The 18442-nt window shown below is 52.4% G+C and overlaps 1 protein-coding gene across 1 annotated transcript in view; it reads right to left on the reverse strand.

The window, feature by feature from the left end:
• The window catches only part of ELMO2 (engulfment and cell motility 2), a 28493-nt gene that overhangs the window by 7296 nt on the left and 2755 nt on the right, over window positions 1-18442 (reverse strand). Inside the window, exons 5-14 of the mRNA XM_010835050.1 lie at window positions 14850-15031; window positions 13125-13224; window positions 11879-12030; window positions 9387-9465; window positions 6335-6385; window positions 1982-2104; window positions 1548-1682; window positions 871-975; window positions 678-786; window positions 218-354 (exon numbers count right to left, since the gene is read on the reverse strand). Of these exons, the coding sequence (XP_010833352.1) occupies window positions 218-354; window positions 678-786; window positions 871-975; window positions 1548-1682; window positions 1982-2104; window positions 6335-6385; window positions 9387-9465; window positions 11879-12030; window positions 13125-13224; window positions 14850-15031 (1173 nt within the window). The remainder of the gene's footprint in view (window positions 1-217; window positions 355-677; window positions 787-870; window positions 976-1547; window positions 1683-1981; window positions 2105-6334; window positions 6386-9386; window positions 9466-11878; window positions 12031-13124; window positions 13225-14849; window positions 15032-18442) is intronic.

The raw sequence follows: 18442 nt of genomic DNA on the forward strand, positions 1-18442 counted from the left end.
GGAGGGGCTGGTACTGGTCCACCGGGCAAAACAGGGGTCCAGCGGGGAGACACCTGCTCAAGGTTCTGGGAGGGCTGACACGCTCAACGCCTCTGTCCTGTGACTCAGCGCTGCCAACCACGCTGTGTTCCCGCTCAGGGGTCGCCAAGCTCGGGCCAGCTGCCCCAGGCTGCCCTGGGGTGGCCTTGCCCGGGCCTCAGAGCTCTGCGACCCTGACCTTGTTGAAGTCCTCGGCTGTCGCCCTCATCTCCTTCCAGGTCTTGTTCAGCAGCTGGATGCAAATGCCAAAGAGCTCCTCGAACGCACGGTCGTGGGTGAAGAACATCGGGTGGTAGTCGTTGCGTCCCTCGTTTGCTGTGGAAGGAGAAGCGGGCAAACGATGACGCTGGGAGGCCACATCTGGAAACCTGGGCTCCTCTGCAGTCCGGAGGAACAGAAGCAGACTGAGGACCGGGAGGGAAGTGGGCAGTGGCGGAGCTCTGAACATGCTCAAATCACCAGCTCAAACAAGCCACAAGACTCCCATAAACAAGGGTAGACGGATTACAGCCCACTCAGTGACTAAAAAAAAAAAGCCCAAGAAGGCTGTCCAGTCGCAGAGACACCTAACGTTGCACTCTTAGGTCTCACCGGCCCCGAGCACAGGGAACGGGCGTGCAGGGGAGCCGCGTACTTACGCAGTTCCCCGACCTGCAGGATCTCGCACAGCATCTTGGTGAGCTCGATCGCACTGCGGCCAAAGGGGCACTCGTGCTTGTCTTCTCGGCTACTGTTCTCCAGGACGATCTGCGGGCGAGGAGAGGGCGTGAGGGAGGGAGAGGGCAGGCAGGCGAAGGGGCATCCGCGGGGGCAGCCGACCCCAGCCTTTACCCGGATATAGGTGTCCTGGTGGACTTTCGCCAAGTACAGCATGTTGTCCAAGGCCAGCATCCCAGGCGGAGTCTGGGTGAAGTCCATCGCGGGGTTGATGTGGTTCTGGGCAAAGAAAGACACCTGACTTGAGACCCGACAGTCTCAAGTGCGGGGGCTCACTTGAGGGGAAGTCCGATCGCCCCTCCACCTCGTGCTGCCTGCCGGCACACCACACCTGCCCGCCGAAGCTCTGGTCATGTGCCATCTCTATGATGGCTTGGGCTCCTGGCCACTGGACTGTGGCTGACTTGTCTGGCATCCCCAAGGCCTAGAATACTGCTGGTTGCTGAGTAGATGCCCAGTAAGTGTTTAATTAACTCTATCCTCAAGCTGTCTCCTATTACAATACACACTCCAGCTTCTCGTGGAACCAGCTGCTTTGATGAGTGGTCCCCCCGCCACTCATCTGGCCCACTTCCTGGGCCCCCTACAGATGGGTTTGTTTCAAGGGGCCAAATGCTGCACAGAAACTTGTGGACCAAGCGTCGAGGGCCCTCCAGCCGCTCAGTGTCTCCAGTTCCAGGGCTCCCATGACCATACGTGTTACGAGGGAGGGCTGTCAGGGTTCTGTCTGGGGGGGCCCGCTCACTCCGTCGGGGGAGAAGGTCTACAGTGTTAGTGTCTGGCAAACTCACAGTGAACCCCAGCATTTTGTAGTCCTTGGTGTACATGGCTTTGCGTTTCTCAGTCCCACTCCCGGGGGCGTTGCTGGGGTCAGACTCTGCATCAAATGCAATCCTCCTCAGTTCAAATATAATGTCTCTTTGAGCCTGGGAGGTGAAACAGACTGTCAGCAGATGAGTCAGCTGATCAAAGGAAGCAAGGAAAAGAATGGAGTGGGTTGAGCTTTTCCAGGCAGAACCCTGGCCCCGATCAACCCGAGGAGGCATCACACAGGACACAGATGGAAGGGATCACGGCGAGGCACAGAGCTGACAAAACCGTTTCTGCAGACACAAGGAAGCTCGGCTCCCGGCACCCAGCAGGCGCTCCAAACACAGGGCACAGCGCGCCACATCACACGGCACACGACGCCAGCCGGGGGAGCCCGGTCCCACTGAGAGCCCACCTGGTCGTTGGGGTCCATCTTGGTCATCATCCTCTCTTCCAGAAGGTTAAAGGTCAGGACTTGCAGGACATACAGCTGATGGGCCATCTCGGTTTTGATGGGGCGGTTCCCTCGGATCACGTGCTGGAAAGAGCAAGGGCAGAGGGTTGAAGTGGTTTCTGCTGGAGGGTTGTGACATAGATGCGCAAAAGACAAAGCACTGGGCAGGGGACAGGGTTCTCTCCCCACACAGCGCCGGCATGCTCCAGAAGTGGAGGGAGCGTGAACGGACCTGACTCAGGCAGGGCTGACGCACTGCAAGCCCCAAGGGCACCATCTTTTTTTCTGCCCGGTCCTGGGCAGCGAAGTGGGACGAAGGGTAAGGTTATGACGTGGGAGGTAGGTGGCGGGGCCTCATTCCAGTCGATCCCCACAACAAAGTGTGTGTGTCAAGAGTCACTGGCAGAACTGGACGGCACGCTTTTGTCTCAGGAAAAACGTTCAGGATGGCCTCATGGAGGAGACAGGTTTCAAAAAGATCATTTTCTTTCAGTCATCTCTAGACACGTACACCAAGGCGGGGGGGCATCTAATGCTCCCTGTAGGCCCCCCGCTCACCCCTTCTCTCTCCCCTTCCCCCTGCTCACTCTACGCCCCCTCCCTGTGGCCCCACCCCAGTCCCTCTTCTCTGATGACTATCCCCCCCTGCCCCGAGCTCACCGCTCCTCCCGATGCCTGCTCGCCCCAGCTCCTCAGGCCTCCTTCGCCGCCCATGCTGCATCTCTGCCCTGCCCTACATCGCCCCGCTGTCCTCCCAGCTGACCACGCTGGTCCGCCCCGTCTCCCACCCGTGGTGGCCTCCTGCCCTTTCCTGCCTGCTCCCTGCACCCCTCACTCCCTCCATCTCACCCGCCATCCCGAGGCCCCGTCGCTCTTGCTCTTTTCTCATCAAATGGAACTCTTGCCTGGTCCCCATACGTGCCACCACCTGTGCCTTTCTCGTTCTCTTCCTCCATCTAGCTCATCTCGAGAGCTGTGCTGTCCAGTATGCAAGCCCCTAGCCTATGTGTCCACGTGCCTCTCAATCAGTTAAAATTAATTCAAGTTACGAGGCCTCATTTTAAGCTGAGGCACTAGCCTCACTTTCAGCTCAGCAGGCACCTGTGGCTGGTGACTACCGTCCAGCAAGAGAGCTGGTGTGGAACATGTCCATTCGCAGAAAGTTCTGCTGTATCTAGAGCTCTCTCACTCTAGATCAGTCCTTCTCCAGAGCTTGCACACTCTCTTCAGATCTGTGCAGCCTGATCTGGTAGCCACTGGCCACCCGCGTCTGCTGCACACTGGAAATGTGGCTGGTCTAAACCGAGATGTGCTGTGAATGTAAACAGAGTCTTGGCATGGAAAAAAATGTAAAGTATCTCCTTAATCACCTTCCTATCGATTACATGGTGATATCACAGGGTTTCTGACATACCAGGTAAATGTACTGCGCTATCAAAAAAACTAATTTTCCTCCTTCGTTTGTTTGATGCCGCTGCTGGAACACTGACGATGAAACCGTGGCTCACGTCGTGTTCCCGCTGGCCGGCACTGCCCTCGGCGTCCTCTCCCCACCTGCGACTCCAGAACTCTTCCCTTCCCTGGACTGCAAGCCCCAACACAGGATCCACAAGTCACAGGTGGTGCTGAAATTTAAACTGAAACTGTCAAGGATGACAAGCTCAGTTCTCCAGGCGCACCGGGCACATCCCAAGTGCCCACAGCCATCCGGGGCGTGAGCCACTGCTCTGCGCTGCCCCTGCTTGGCCCGCGGTGAGCACGCTCCGCCCTCATCTCCCACCCCAGCCCTCTTCAGCTGCCTCCGCCGTGGGTCTGGGTGTCCGTCTGTCTCTCGAGCTTCCTTTTCACGGTCCGCCCCGACCCAGTCTCTCTCCTCCACCTTGGCTGCTTCGGCCCTCTCCGCTTCGCCCAGAGTCTCTTCCTTTCTCCGGGTCCCGCTGCCACTCTGGTTTCTCCCTACCTGTCTGTCCCTGTGCCTCCCTCCTTGCCTCGCTCCATAATTCATGAAGCCACTCTGAAGAGAGCCTGGTTTTCATTCAACATAATCTCCCTTCCTCAGACTGAGAGAGGTTGGAGCCGGGGGAGGGTGGTTACTCCAGCCCCCAGTGGCTAAAGGAGGTACAGCTCCAGTCTGATGGAGTCTCATTCGACGGCCAAGCACCTCGAGGCCTCTGCTCTCTGATTCAGCTCCACTACATGCAGACTGAAGTGAGCGTGCATTACCCTCTTCCGAGTGGACAGTTTGGGTCCTGAGTCCCGACACGGGCAGAAGCCTTGCTTGTTCTCCACGTTTGTCCAGGAATGAGCTGAACTTCTAAACCCGTTCAGGCAAAGGACGAGCCCCAGAATTCATTCAAGGTCTCTGGGAAGGACGGTGCCCGACACGGCTGCCCGCGCACGTGGACGGGCCCTGGTGCGGCAGGCGGGGGCAGCAGCGTCTGCTCCTGTCCGTCCCGCCGCCCTGTCATGGGGCTCTGAGCGGGGAGACAGCCCCAAGGCGGGGCTGGTTCTGCGGGGTGACGTCCGGCTCTGCCCGTTCAGAGCAGCTGATCCACTTCTCAGGCGCCCACGGGGATGTCTCGAATTGTGGCCCCTGTACGTCTTGTTCAGGTGAAGGAACTGCCCGTGAGCAGAGCACTCAACGAGCGCCAGGCCCCCCGCTAAGCCCTGTGTGTGTGCAGTAGCTCATTCGGTCCTCACATCCGGGTGAGCAAATCGAAGCCCACAGACGGTAAGTAGATTGCTCAAGATCAAAGACCGGTTAACAGTGGGGGGACGGGGGTGCCGACTCCAAAGTTCATGTTCAGATTTCTGAAGGCTTTCACACTCGACTCTGACTTCTCGTTTTGTTTCTTTCACTGCAGTCTCCCAGTTCCACCTTGTTTTTGACAACCGATACGATGGCCGTCTTTTAACTGAGCTCCTTTGACTCTGACGTCTCGTTTTGTTTCTTTCACTGCAGTCTCCCAGTTCCACCTTGTTTTTGACAACAGATACGATGGCCGTCTTTTAACTGAGCTCCTTGGTGCTCTTCCTCTGCCCTCACCTCCCGCCTCAGCTCTCTCCCCACCACCGCTCTGCAGGAAACACAGACCGTGCAGTGTGATCTTTCTAAAAGGGCAGCCTGGTTATTTCACGATCCTGATTAAAGCTCAACTGCTTTTCGAAAAAAAAAAAAAGAAAACAAACAAGGTTCTCTTTGCTACCTCTCCAGCTGGTCACAGGCTTCCCTGGTGGCTCAGATGATAAATAATCCACCTGCAATGCGGAAGACCTGAGTTTGATCCCTGGGTCAGGAAGATTCCCTGGAGGAGGGCATGGCAACCCATCCCAGTATTCTTGCCTGGAGAATCCCATGGACAGAGAAGCCTGGAAAGCTACAGTCTATGGGGTCGCAAAGAGTCGGACACGACTGAGTGACTAAGCATAGCACACCAGCCGATCACACATCCTTGCTCCACCCTTTACAGGACCACTCACTCCTCCTGGGTGTCCCCCTTCCCCACGCAGGAATTCCTTTTCTGACTGCCCGCTTACCCTCAGCCTCACCTACAGCCTCCCACAGCCCTCCTTCATGGCGGGACTGCTGGGTCCTCCCCTGGAACCCACAGGCCGGGCATCCCTCCCAGGGCCCCACACAACTTGGGAGTTACGGCTGGTGTCAGTCAAATGAATTGCTCTTTCTGTGTCTATTTTAACACAGTCCTTCTGGATAAATTTTTTTTGGAATTGTGGGGCAACAAACAGTATTAGCTAGCTAAGGACCTCTCTGGAGGCTCTGCAGTTCCTGGTGGGCAGCCTCCTCGAGACAACCCTGCTTAAAAGGATCACAAAACACAGCTTTCCAACTGAGGAAGGGTTAAGTACCTACCAGTAAGTTTCCTGAGTGCCCACCTTGCTTCATAGCAATTTCACTAATAGTAGTACAACTATAAGAATCGTAGGGGCTTCCCTGGTGGCTCAGTGGTAAAGAATCCACCTGCCAATGCAGGAGACACAGGTTCGCTCCCGGATCTGGGAGGATCCCACGTGCTGTGCTCTAGAGCCCGGGAACCACAACTACTGAGCCCACCTGCTGCAGCTACTGAAGCCCGTACACCCTAGAGCTGTGCGCCAAGACCAGAGAAGCCACTGCAGGACGCATCTGTGCACCCCAACTAGAGAGAAGGCCCCGCTCGCCACAAGCCAGTGCCGCAAAGACCCATCACAGCCAAAAATAAATAAATAAAATTATTAAAGAAAAACAAAAAACAGTAACAGCTGCACTGAACCGTAACAAAACAATAACAAAATACAGCTTGTCTAGGAACTTACATTGAGGATTATGGACCGAAGGTGCTTCTGTGCAAATGCATTGGCCATGTCCTGTTGAGAAGAAGAGGCAAATGTGAGCCGGGTGGCAGGCACGGAGCTGTGACAACGATCCAAAGGAAGGGATGTCACAGCTCTCGGGCTTTTCCCCTTGATTTTTTTCTTCTTTTCAAATGAAAGGTGGGCACGTGGGGTAAAAATTCACAGACCTTCAACTATGTACTCTGAAAAATTCCCGCACATTTTCTTTCCAGAGTACAAGTGAAGGCAAACAGGGCTTCCTTTCTCAATGGCACAATCAACTGAGTCATCTTCAGAGAGGGACAAAGACTACTTTAGGACGAAACATTACAAGGACGCTGGGCAACAGACAATGAGCACAGGGCACAGAGCAGCGTGATGGTTCCCAGGCCACATGCACTGTCCCCGGCTGGAACCACTGCCAAGGCTGCAAGGGGCTCTGATGAAACGCTGACTCCAAACCAGGGATAGGGCTTGGCCCCAGCATCTCCCCAGCCCCCAGCACCATGCCAGCAGGAGCTCGGGCGGGATGCTTATGACTCACTTCTGACCGGTTTTAGAGAAGAATCTGTTGTGTGGTTTGGGGTACTTTTTCACGACAGGGTCGCCTTTTTTATTATATTGGGTTCAGATTTTGACAGTAACTATTTAGCACACTCAGGAAATAGTGTCCTAAGTTAAGTGAATCTCCCAGGGAATGAAGCCTTAAGGGTCCTCTCAGAACCATTATTTTGACCATTCTTGTGCTAATCTTCTCAAAATATATACACTTCTTTATTTTTGAAGAGACTGTAATGATTATAATTTAATCACTGCCAAGGATTTGGTCCCATCAGTAAAACCCACATCAGTTACTATCCTATGTTGTGACGCTGTTCTGAAAAGTTCTGACATAGCTTCTGAAATGTGAAGCTATTTTCCCCTAAACAAAATGCGCCTAGATTACTATGCTTTTAATTTTCTGGACAGCTTTTCATAATTCTTCGTCTCTTCCTTCCAGTGTCAGCCATCACTTCTTATAATGTTAATTCGTATGACTTCACTTTCTAAACTGCCTCCATTTAATTCCACAGATAATCATCTTTCTCAGAGCTGGAAGGCCTCTCTTGCTTCTAGATTTCTGGCCACATTCCCAACGGCTGACGCTGCCAGGAACATTAAGTTTTACTTTGTGTCCCCCGAGCACACACTGGCTGGCAGAGGAAGAAGGTGGACTAGAAACTTCTTCAGTAGCTATGGGAGGCTGGTTATGGAGCTTAAACCTTGCTGTCGACAGTGGGTAATTGCCAGTGATCTGCTACTGGAGTATAAAGGCCTTCGACCAAAGATTTCTCTGCGGTGCTGGCAGGGGAGAGCGGGAGAAAGCACTCACTGTCTTTCATATCCTTGTAGAGCTGACCTCTCCGAGCTCCCTCTAACCAAGAAATGAGCATTCAAACTCCCTCTGTGAACCGTCTAAAGCTTCTCCAATTGCTATGGTCTAGTAAGCATCCAGAAGGGCACACATTTCCCTTTACTACTGCTACCGCAAGCAGGAAGGCGATGCATCTGGGATTATCCAGATGAAAGTCACAGGCTATTCCTGAATCTGATCTTCTCCAGCTGAACGACAGACCCACATGAAGGCAGGTTACAAAGAACAGACTGGGCCATGTTCCCTGGGGCAGGCAGCCCCTTCCTTAATCCTTGAGGTGACTGTGATCCGCAGTGCTTCCCTCCCTGCCCTGTCAAATGAGATTTATAGCACACAACCTTGTCCTGTGTCTTGGAGCTCCGTGAACCGCCTGATCAGATCAGGAGATTTTTGCCTGGCTTTGACCTCCCCACCTGGAAGACAGCGGGGCCCTTTCCACACGGCAGTGCTACTTACAGTGACAGGCAGGTCTAGCGGATTAAGGTGCTTGTCCTGCCGGCAGAAAGCAAAAAGCACAGAGAGAAGCAGATGGAAGAATGAGCTTTCGGCTTACATTCACAACAGGACTAGGGAGGAAGAGATGAACAGAGCAAGCCATCCAAGAAAGACAAGGACAGACAGAACCACAGATGCTCCAGGTCCTCCCACCAGAACCTTCCAAGACCTCAGTACATGATCCCACGGGAATTCCAACTTACTGAGCCCAGGGGGTTGACCGAAAATTACAAAGCCTTTCTTATGTACCTCTCTTGGGCTTTGACCAGAGAAATCAAGAACGGCAGTGTTGGAAGGGCCCTTACAGATCCTTTAACCTGGCCCGTGCATTTTACAGAAAGAGAAGTGGAGACCCGGAGGGGTCAGAGCACTTGCCCAGAAGTGGTGAGAAAAACACTCGGCCTTGGGGCTCTGGCCTCTGAGGTCAGCGTTTGCCCCACTGGCCCGCTCGTCCCTCGTTTCCTCCCTGGGAAAACAGCCTTTTTCTCATGACATCCTTATGAATGAATCGGGCAGATGCTGCTCCCACGTTATAGGTGAGGAAACCGGGGCTCAGAGAAGTAGAGCAATTTGCATCATGTCACATAGCTAACTAATAGGGAAAAATTTAGAATCTGGATGAGAGGATCTTCAGACATGAAACTTTGAGCTAAGTCTCTCCACTGTTGCTTCCTTCAGCAAGGATAGGACCTGGCAGGGCTGCCAGGAGAGTCTCTTCTCCCTGCTTCTTGATCCTCTAACCCAGGGGTAGCCACACTAAGGCCAAATGAGATGTCAAGGTCTTATGAACAGTCACCACACCCCCCTGCTGTCTACTGTCTGAGGCTTCCTTGGCTATAGCGGGAAAGCTGAAGAGTTGCCATGTAGACCATAAGGCCCACCAAAGAAAAAAATATTTATTCGGCCTTGAGAGGAAAAAGTCTGCAGGCCCCTGCCCTGACCTAGGACCCAGCTGGTCTCCCCCCTTGGTCTTCCCGGGGTCTTCCTTATTAGCAAAGCCACTCTGATGGGCTCTGGCTACAGAGGGACAGGACGAAGGACTCTCCCAAGAGTCCCTGACTGGCTGGGTGAGAAGTCTTCTCTCGGAAAAGCCCAAATGAAAATCTTGAAAAGGCTGCCACAGACCTGTCGCTTGTCCTCAGGGGCCTTCAGAAAAAGTGCGTTAATCAGTGCAATGGCGTAGGTCTGAATCTCCTGGTTGGAGCTGTGTTAACAGAGAAAGAAGGCAGAGGGAGATTAGCAGACTGAACAGCAAGAGATGGTTTACAACAATCACTCGCAGACTGTCATAAAATAATCGGAGGCCAAGGATCAAAAGCCTTAAAACAGGGCACAGCCCCTGACCCAGCAATTCAAGCAGGAAGAATTTATCCAAAGACAGCCATTAGAGAGCTGTGTGCAAGTTACTGGCAAAGTGTTTTATCAAAGTACTATTAAAAAGAAGAATAGGAAATAATGTGAATGTCCACAGGAGCAGCTCTGTTCATGTATATGAAAATCCTAAGCAGTCACTGTTTTAGCACAAAGGTTCTTCATTTGGGGTTAGGGATGGGCTTAGGGTATCCATACACCCTAGAAACGGTATAGCCATTATTCCATTTATCTGGTTGACTATGTGACAGTTTTTCCAGGGAGGTGAGAGTCCATAACCATTACTGGATTTTCAAAGGCATCTGGGATGCAAAAAGATTAAGAACTACCCTTTTAGAAGGTTCTTTGACATGGGAAATGTTCAAGACCTATTACTCTGTTAAAAAAAAAATCAAGGCACACAAAGTATGTGTAGTAAGATTCCAACTTTTTTACAAGTATGCATAGAAAAGACAAGACCAGTGAGACAGTCAATTTAATGTTAGGGACTTCCCTGACAGTCAAGTTGTTAAGACTCTGCACTTCCAATGCAGGGGGCGTGGGTTTGATCCCTGGTCAGGGAACTAAGATCTCACATGCCTCGAGGGTGGGGTGGTAAAAAAAATGTTAACAGTGGTTATGTCTGGCGGTGGGATAATGGGCAAACGGTTCCCTTATTGTGCTTCTCTGTTTTTTTGAAGTCTTCAACTGTGAACATATTTTATTTTAAATAAACAGTAGCTACCACTTTTCTCTGGAATCTCATACTCCCAGCAATTGATGAGAACTCTCCACCTGCTGTGTCACAGCTGCATTCTGAGGCTCTTTCCAGAGGGGCTGCTGGGCTCCCAGGTCAGGCGGGGGCGTCTTGGAAGTCTGATTGAGGGCATGAGGCGTCCCTCAGCCCAGCAGCAGCGGACATGACTTCCAGGGACAGCAATGGGTTGAAAATATTCACAGACTGACCCCTAAGAAACGCCTAGCTCCTCTCTCCTCCCTAAGGAGGTGATTGGGTCATTCCAATTCAGAAACAAAGAAACAGAGGTAACTCTGAGGTCAGGAAAATCAGAACTCTCCATCTGGGGTTGATCATGTCCCCTCACTTCAATCAACCTTTTTGGCTTTTGGGGCATGAAAACAGAGGCTGAAGAATCCCCTAGAGAAGTGACAAGGAGAAAGAAATCAGAGTTGCAAATTTTCTTGTGCTTTTTTTTTTTTTCACTTGGGCTCGTGGGAAGGTTTGGGCTGAGAGCATAGCTGAGTGAAGAAAAGGCTGCTAAAAACAACCGAGTCTGGGAATTCTCGCTTCCCCGGGAACCGGAAGGGTATTCAGTCAACAACCCACATGCTGGAAGGGGGCAGTAGGTAGGAAGGTGTCAGCAGTATCAGCATCCTTGCTTTTGGAAAGTCCAGGCCCCTTAAATTATGTGGAATGGCAGAAAGGGAAGAAAAAAGAAGGGGGAAGGGAGAACAGCCTCCTAAGGGTTCATCTGTCTTTAGATTTTGTTTACTATCTGTTACATGTCTTGGGATGGGATAAACTTAAAAAACAAACAAAACCAAAAAAACAATGACCAACAACAAAAAAACCTCTCCTGAATGAATACCTATCCTGTGCGGTCTCTACACTAGACCTTTTCTCTCCTTTGATCCTCCCAAGCCTGAGAGGTGGGAGGGATTAACCCCAGCGCAGAGGTGCGGAAACTGAAGCCAGAAGAGTTAGCTTGCCGAGGGCAGAGACCTCGTCTGCAGTAGAGCCTGAATTGGAACACATGCTCTGCAAGACACTTCTGGCTACCCTCAACCGCACGCTGCTAGTTCAGCAAGAGTTCATTCGACAAATACTAACAGAGCTTCTACTTAAAACAAGGGATACAAAACTGGTCCCTGTTCCCAACTCAACGTTTAAAATGGGAGACAGATAATAAAAAATACAGTATTTCATGTAAATATGATCGTCATAGATACAAACAGGGACTCCTGCGCTCATAGAAGAGAAAGCATCTAATTCTGTCTGGCACCATGGTGATACAGAGAGGGACTGGGACAGTTTCATGCTATCCTAAGAGGTGAAGAGAGTTACAGAGGGTGTCAGGCAGGAGCGTGACGTGACCAGCTCTGAATTATGGGAGGAGTTCTGGCAGTGAGTAGCAGGGAAGAGGTGACGAGTAACAAGCGGCCCAGCACCTGGGAATACAGGTGCGGCGGGAGGAGGGCAGAGGGCTGGGGGGCGGGCCGGGCAGGAGGCGCGGCAGGGCCACACTTACACCTGGAGGTGCGAGATGAGCTGCCCCACGGTGATCTCCTCCGCGATCTTCTGGTACAGGCTCTGACTGTTCAAGACCATGCTCTCCAGGATGGCCAGGGACCTCTGCAGGATGGACACGTCCACCATGGGCTGGCTCACGTACCCCGCGATCTAGAGCCAGAGAGGGTGAGGCGGTCAGGAAGCCTGAGAGGGCTGAAGGCTTAGGTTTCAGATGCCCGGCCCCCGCCCAGGACTCTCCCTGCTTAGGTGTGCTGCCCACTTCTGGACAGTCGCCCCCAGGTGACAGTGGTGTCTGCTGTGTTGGCCAGGGTGCCAGGGAGTCCCGGGCATGGATAATGCATAACTCGATTTCAAATGACAGCATCCACTCAACTGTGTTTCCTTAAACCTAAGAACTTAATCCCTTGTTTTTAGAAACAAGGGTTTCGGCATGGAAGGGCTGAGTGTGAGGAGCAGAGGGTCTTCCTGATCCTGGGACCTCGTGTGCTCGCCATGTGCTGTTCCCCTGACGTACACTTTGTCCCTGTACACACGCAGAGACTCAGGGACACGGAAAGGACCTCCAAGTCTCGTAATTTAATCTCTCTGCTCAGTCCCCATGAGAATATCCTTGACACACGGTCACTGCACTCCTGCCTAAGTGTCTCCAGCCATCAGGAAGTTCTCAATGTCCCAAGCCAATGACAGGTACAATCTAGATCAGCTGAGATATCATTTATTGGTTTTCAGTTCAGTTTCTGGAGGTGACACTGCCTCTTCTTCTAGAAGAAGGACAAAACTAGAAGTCTCTCCTCTCCACACTGAGTTCATCTGACAAATAGGCTCGCCTGCAGATTTGTAAACAGAAGGCACACTAGTAAATGTAAGAGAATATAAGGCAAATGAAATGAACATTTTTTTTTTTTAAAATCCCAAGAAGAGGGAGGGCTCAAGAAGCAGTCAAGAGACTTAGGGATGGGGCTGGCGGGCTGGCTGGCGCTACCGCAGGTCTCACTGACAATCCAATCCCACTTTGGCCACAATGGATTCTGGGAGCCCAGTCCCACCTTCTCAGCACAGGCCCTGTGAGTATAACAAAGTCTCGGTACATCTTCCAGGAGCCACAGGAAGGCCAGACCCTGAGGATGAAAAACCTGGCCTTGGGGCTAGAAGGCCGACCCTCCCTGGAGCAGCTGTGTGGCCTGCATCTCCCCTCGAGCCTAGAGGACACCTGGTGACTGAGGGAGGAAGGTTGGAAGCCTCACCTGCTTAATAAAGGTGATTGAAACCATGTCCCAGGAGACAATGCCATGGTCCATGAGCTCTAAGAAGGCAGTCAGGGTGAATGCCAGCATCTCACTGTAGCTGAGACATGTGCAAAACACACACAAAACGATACGAAGATTCAGAACCGGGGAACACGGGAGTGAAGGGAGCTGCAGCAGGCACGGGTTCAGCGTAAGCACCACGCGAGAAATCTGCAGACACCACCGGCCCGGTGCCTGGCCGACGCCGATGCCTACACGGATTCCTCCCCGGATCTCTAGTATCACCAAGGGGAAGGCGGCTGGGCGACCAGGCTTCCTCATCTCAGGGAAACAGTCCCTCGGCCACCTCCCGTCCAGCAAATGCCCATCAAACCACAACACCGGGTGGGGTGCCCAAGGGAGCTTGCGTCCCAGCCCGCCTTCAGGCCAGGAGGCAGCAGGATGCAGGAGAAAGAGCGTGAACTTTGGCCCATGGTTTCAGCTCTTGTCTGACCACTTCCTAGCTGGGCAAATTTTAGACTTCTAAAATTTTCAGACTTCTATTTCTCTCTCTGTAAAATGGAATTCTTCTCACAGTGTTAACCTCACGGGGTTGCAGTGAGGACAGGATAAGGCATGAGAAACCTGACCAGAGTGCTGACGGACAGGAAGGCTTGAAATGTTTTCTCCCCTTCTCTGCTCTGTATACACTGTATCTGTTATGCACCCACACCTGCATGTGCGGGCCCAGTCCCTTCATGTGTCCGACTCTGCTACGCCTTGGACTATGGCGTGCTAGCGCTCTGATTTACAGACCAAGTTTGCGTTTACAAAACACGTTCTGACCCATCTCACCCACGATCCTCCTCAGGACAGGACAGCCAGGTGGGTAGCACCTCCATTTTAAAGAGGAGGGAACCACGGCCAGTCAAACCCTGCACTCCTGGGAGACTGGGAACGCCTGGGTCGGTGCTGACGGCAGCCACAGGCTTCAGGATTTTCGTGCAGCCGGAGAATCCACAGCTTAAAACAAATACCTGAGATGAGCTGCTCAGTTTGGCTAAGAAACTTCAACAGCTGACCCATCAGCTGAAAGAAGACTTCTGACTCCCTCTCTGCTGGCTTAGGTTCCATGGGCTTAGAAGACAAACTAAACATGTTTATCCACTGCTGATATCAACAGGGTAGTTTCCCGCCACGTTCCCCTTAGCACTGGAGTATCACAAAGTACGCACCCACCGTGAAAACGGGTGACAGGCAGACAGCGAAGGGGCGAGGGAGAGCTATTACAGAGGAGGGCCACACACGTCTCTGTATAAGGAGCCTGTGTATGGGGGCTGGTGCCTGGAGAGGGAGGGACGTGGGATGTGGTTAAGAATAGACAGACAGAGATCTATTCTAGTTGATAACGGACAGCCTGCTGATTAACCTCCATCACGTCACATCGACTTTCCAGAAACGATTGCAGCTGCGAGCTGACCTCTCTTCCCAACATCCTCAGCCCTGAGTTTACTTCTCACTTAGCATAGGGCTGCTCTGTCCCGACTCTGAATTTGTGAGAGCCCAGCTAGACTAGGAGACTCAGGGCCAGAAGTTATACCCCTGTGTGGACCGTAGCGCTTGGCATGCTGCTCCGCACACAGACGGAGCCCAACAAGCGCGTCTGACTCAATGGAAGAGACTGGGACGCCCCGCAGTGTCGTAGATCTGAGACTCCCCTATCGAGACCTCGGAAACACTCACTGGGATAAGAGCTTGGTTCCGCTTTCCACGAGCCGCGTCAGCACAACGATGCCATCCATGTTGATGAACTCGGTGGCGAAGGTCACGTCGGCAGAGAGCTTGGCCAGCTCCTTCATGGCGTCCAGCCGGGTCTCCATGCTGGAGGACTGGGTCCTCTCCATCAGCTGGCGTGCAGCCCGGGACTATGGGACCAAGGACAAGACACAGGACATCAGCTCCCCGTGGTGGGTCACTGCTCTGTGAATAGCTCCCAGGGGCCCCTGTGGACTCTCAAGCCCAAGGCAGAAAGAGCTTTTCACACTGCTTAATATTTGCCAAATAAATGTTTATTGGATCCATCAGAGAATCACCAGTAGGTCAAGACAGATCTGTAGCCAAGTGTATCCTTTCTGTATCACTCTGGTCTATGTATTAAAAAGAGTTCCACAGATGGAACATAAGAGATCTGAGAGATGACAATCCACTACCGACGGCAAGTCAGAGAGACAGACGAATGCTGCTGTTAAGTTGCTAAGTCGTGTCCACCTCTGCGACCCCATGAACTGCAGCACGCCAGGCTTCCTTGTCCTTCACTATCTCTCGGAATTTACTCAAATTCATGTCCATCAAGCCAGTGATGCTATCGAACCATCTCATCCTCTGCCATCCCCTTCTCCTTTTGCCTTCATTCTTTCCCAGCATCAGGGTTTTTCCAATGAATCAACAGATAACGGTTCAATCAATACTGGAGAGTTTTTCTTTTTTTAAATTGACTTTCAGTTGATTTAGAATGTTGTGTTAGTTTCTAGTGTGTACCGAAGTGTCACATGTTTTCTACACATACATTCTTTTTCGTGTTCTTTCCCTTTATGGTTTATTATAGGATACTGAAGCTAGTTCCCTGTGCTATGCGGTAGGACCTTGTAGTTTATACCTGCTAATCCCAGATTCCTGATTTACCCCTCCCCCACCCCCTTCCCCATTTGGTACCCGTAGAGTTCTCTATTAACTAAAGCCATCAGACAGCGGAAGAGGTTGTCTCTTGAAGTACTGGGCTCTTGGTCACTGGAAGCAATCAAGGAAAATCTGGATGACATCTGTCAAAAGTGCTATCGGAGGAATTCCTGCATTGGATGGAGAATTCAATCTGATGACCTCTAAGGTCTCTTTTTCAATCTGAAACTGGTAAGCCCAATATATATATATATATACACACACACACATATATATATATACACTTACTTTCTCTCAGAAGTCCAAATCATTGTTCCTCAAAGTGCTAGCCCTGGAGAAACTTTAAGAATGCCAAGCAGCAGCTAATTTCGAGACAGCTTTTAGAAAAGGACCAGCGGCGCCCTGAGCAGGCGGCCCCTTCCCTCCTGGAGCGCCTGCCTCCTCTTGCAAACACGACTGCGACCCCTCCTCCCGTGTTCACGGGTCCTTCCTGTTGCTGAACTTCTTAACTGTACAGCCAGCGCCTCACATCTTACTGGTTCATCACTCTATTTTCTGTGTGTTAATTTCATGGTCTCGGTTTGAATGGAAGAGTCTGGAGAGTAAAAACGCTCCCGGGGTCTTAATTTTTCTTACAGTGCTAAAGCAAGTGACCGGAGCCCCCGTTCTCCGCTGTCAAGGAGTTAGGCTGCCCGCATCTCTCCCAAGTGACCGGAGCCCCCGTTCTCCGCTGTCAAGGAGTTAGGCTGCCCGCATCTCTCCCTTCCAACCATGCACAGCTCTTGAGGACACAGTGGAGAACATGAGCGCGGAAGAAAGGGCCACGGGACAGAACGATTCGAAGAGCACTGGCCTGCACCACACTCAGAACCTTCCAACCCCAAATGTTCACTTTCCTCCTGAGACGGCGTTTCTGGGTGGCCGCCTCCCGCAGCTCCTGTTCCAGGGAAAGTCACCTGGTCTGCGCAGGGGCCCGGAAAACGCTTGGGCACGTCTGTGAAGGACACAGCTCCCAGGCTGTCATGTTAAACTGGCAGAGCGTCTGGGGCAGAGATGGGGTCCTTAGAACGAGAAGAACGAGAGGGAGGAAGCGGGAGGCAGAGATGCCGTGAACACTGGCTCTGCGGCTCCCAGACCTGGGTCTGAGATGCGGCTCTGACCTGTCCTGAGTGTCGACAACTGGCAAGTTGTTGAACCTGAGTCTCAGTTTCCTGATCTGAAAAATGGGGCTATAGAGAGTACTCATCTCATGATACCCTATGTGAAAGGATTCAGCTAAACCCAGGCATTCAGCAAAAAGCAGCTGCGGGTACTGTGCAGACGGAGCAGGCACTCACGTTACCAAGGGAACAGGGGCCAGGAACGCCCTCCATTACATGTCCGTAACAGGACACACGAAAAGCTGCAAGAGAAGCTGCAGACGCGCTGAGGCCACCCCCATGTCACCGGTCCTGCTCTGGCCGAGCAGTCAGGGCGGTGGGCCCCTCGCTGGGCGGTGGGCCCCTCCTGTCCTGTGGGCACCAAGGTCCCGCCTGTCCGGTCACTCGCCCCCTCTTTCCCGCACTGGCAACCTCTGTCTCTTCCATCTGAAAACATTCTCAAGGACACAGAAAAACCACCAGAGAAGGTAACAACCCTGACGGGTCGGAGGAGGTAGGGAGCTAGGCAGAGGAGACGAGAGTGGGAGGGAGACCTTTCGCTGGCTCTCTGTCAAACCTTTTTGATTTTAAAATACACGAATGTTTCTCCTCTTTTTAAGAAAGTGTATCTTTTCAACTCCATATCCCCGAGCTGGAACCTTCTCTATCTACTTCCTTTTAAACCCTTTTATACTCCTGATAATGCGGTGAGTGGAAGGTCCTTGCCTCGGAAAGTTGACGCACTGCCGCCTGGCTGCCACCGGCCAGGGACCAGTCTCCCAGACCCACAGACGGCTCTTCTGTCCTCAGCTTCTCTTCTCTCTGCTCACTGCGGACCACGCCGCCCTCCATCCTGACGCTGCCCCTGCCCTCGGCTCCTAAGCCGCTTCAAACTCCTGTTTCCTTCCCACCTTCTGGATGCCTCCTCAGCTACCTGGAAGGGCTGCCCTGGCAGAAACCAGGGGGCCAGTGTGGACTGTCTCGCTCCTTCCAGCTTCTTCGCCAAGCTCACCTCCACTTTTCCCGCCCACCCTTCCATCTCCATGGCCACTGCCTTCACGGGCTGTTAACACTGCTCATCGGCTTCTTGAAGATGCCTTCTGCCATCTTCCATACTGTCACTTTCTAAAGTCATCTTTCTAAAATATAAATCTAAATAAAATATTGCTTCCCGCTTAAAGTCTTTCAGTGTCCCCACACCCACTTCTGGATAAAGTCCAACCTGCAAGAAGGCCACTGAGGAACCTTCTGTTGGCTTCCGACTGATTGCTACGGGCCCCGGCCACCCACTCCCGCACCACCTAACAAGGCACGTCTCTGGGCATGGAGTACCTTTCCTTCTCCTCCTTCTTCAGCTGACTCCTGCTTACCCTTCAACACCGGAACCACATGTCCCCTCCTCTGGAAGGGCTTTCTGGGACTCCTCAGGCTGAGTCAGGCGGGCCCTTTTCTGAGTTCCCACAGCTCCCTGAGCAACTTTCTCTCCAGACCCCAGAAGGCCTTATATTATATTTGTTTACT

Source organism: Bison bison, unplaced genomic scaffold (assembly GCF_000754665.1).
Source record: "Bison bison bison isolate TAMUID 2011002044 unplaced genomic scaffold, Bison_UMD1.0 scf7180017864038, whole genome shotgun sequence".
NCBI classification, from domain to species: Eukaryota; Metazoa; Chordata; class Mammalia; order Artiodactyla; family Bovidae; genus Bison; species Bison bison.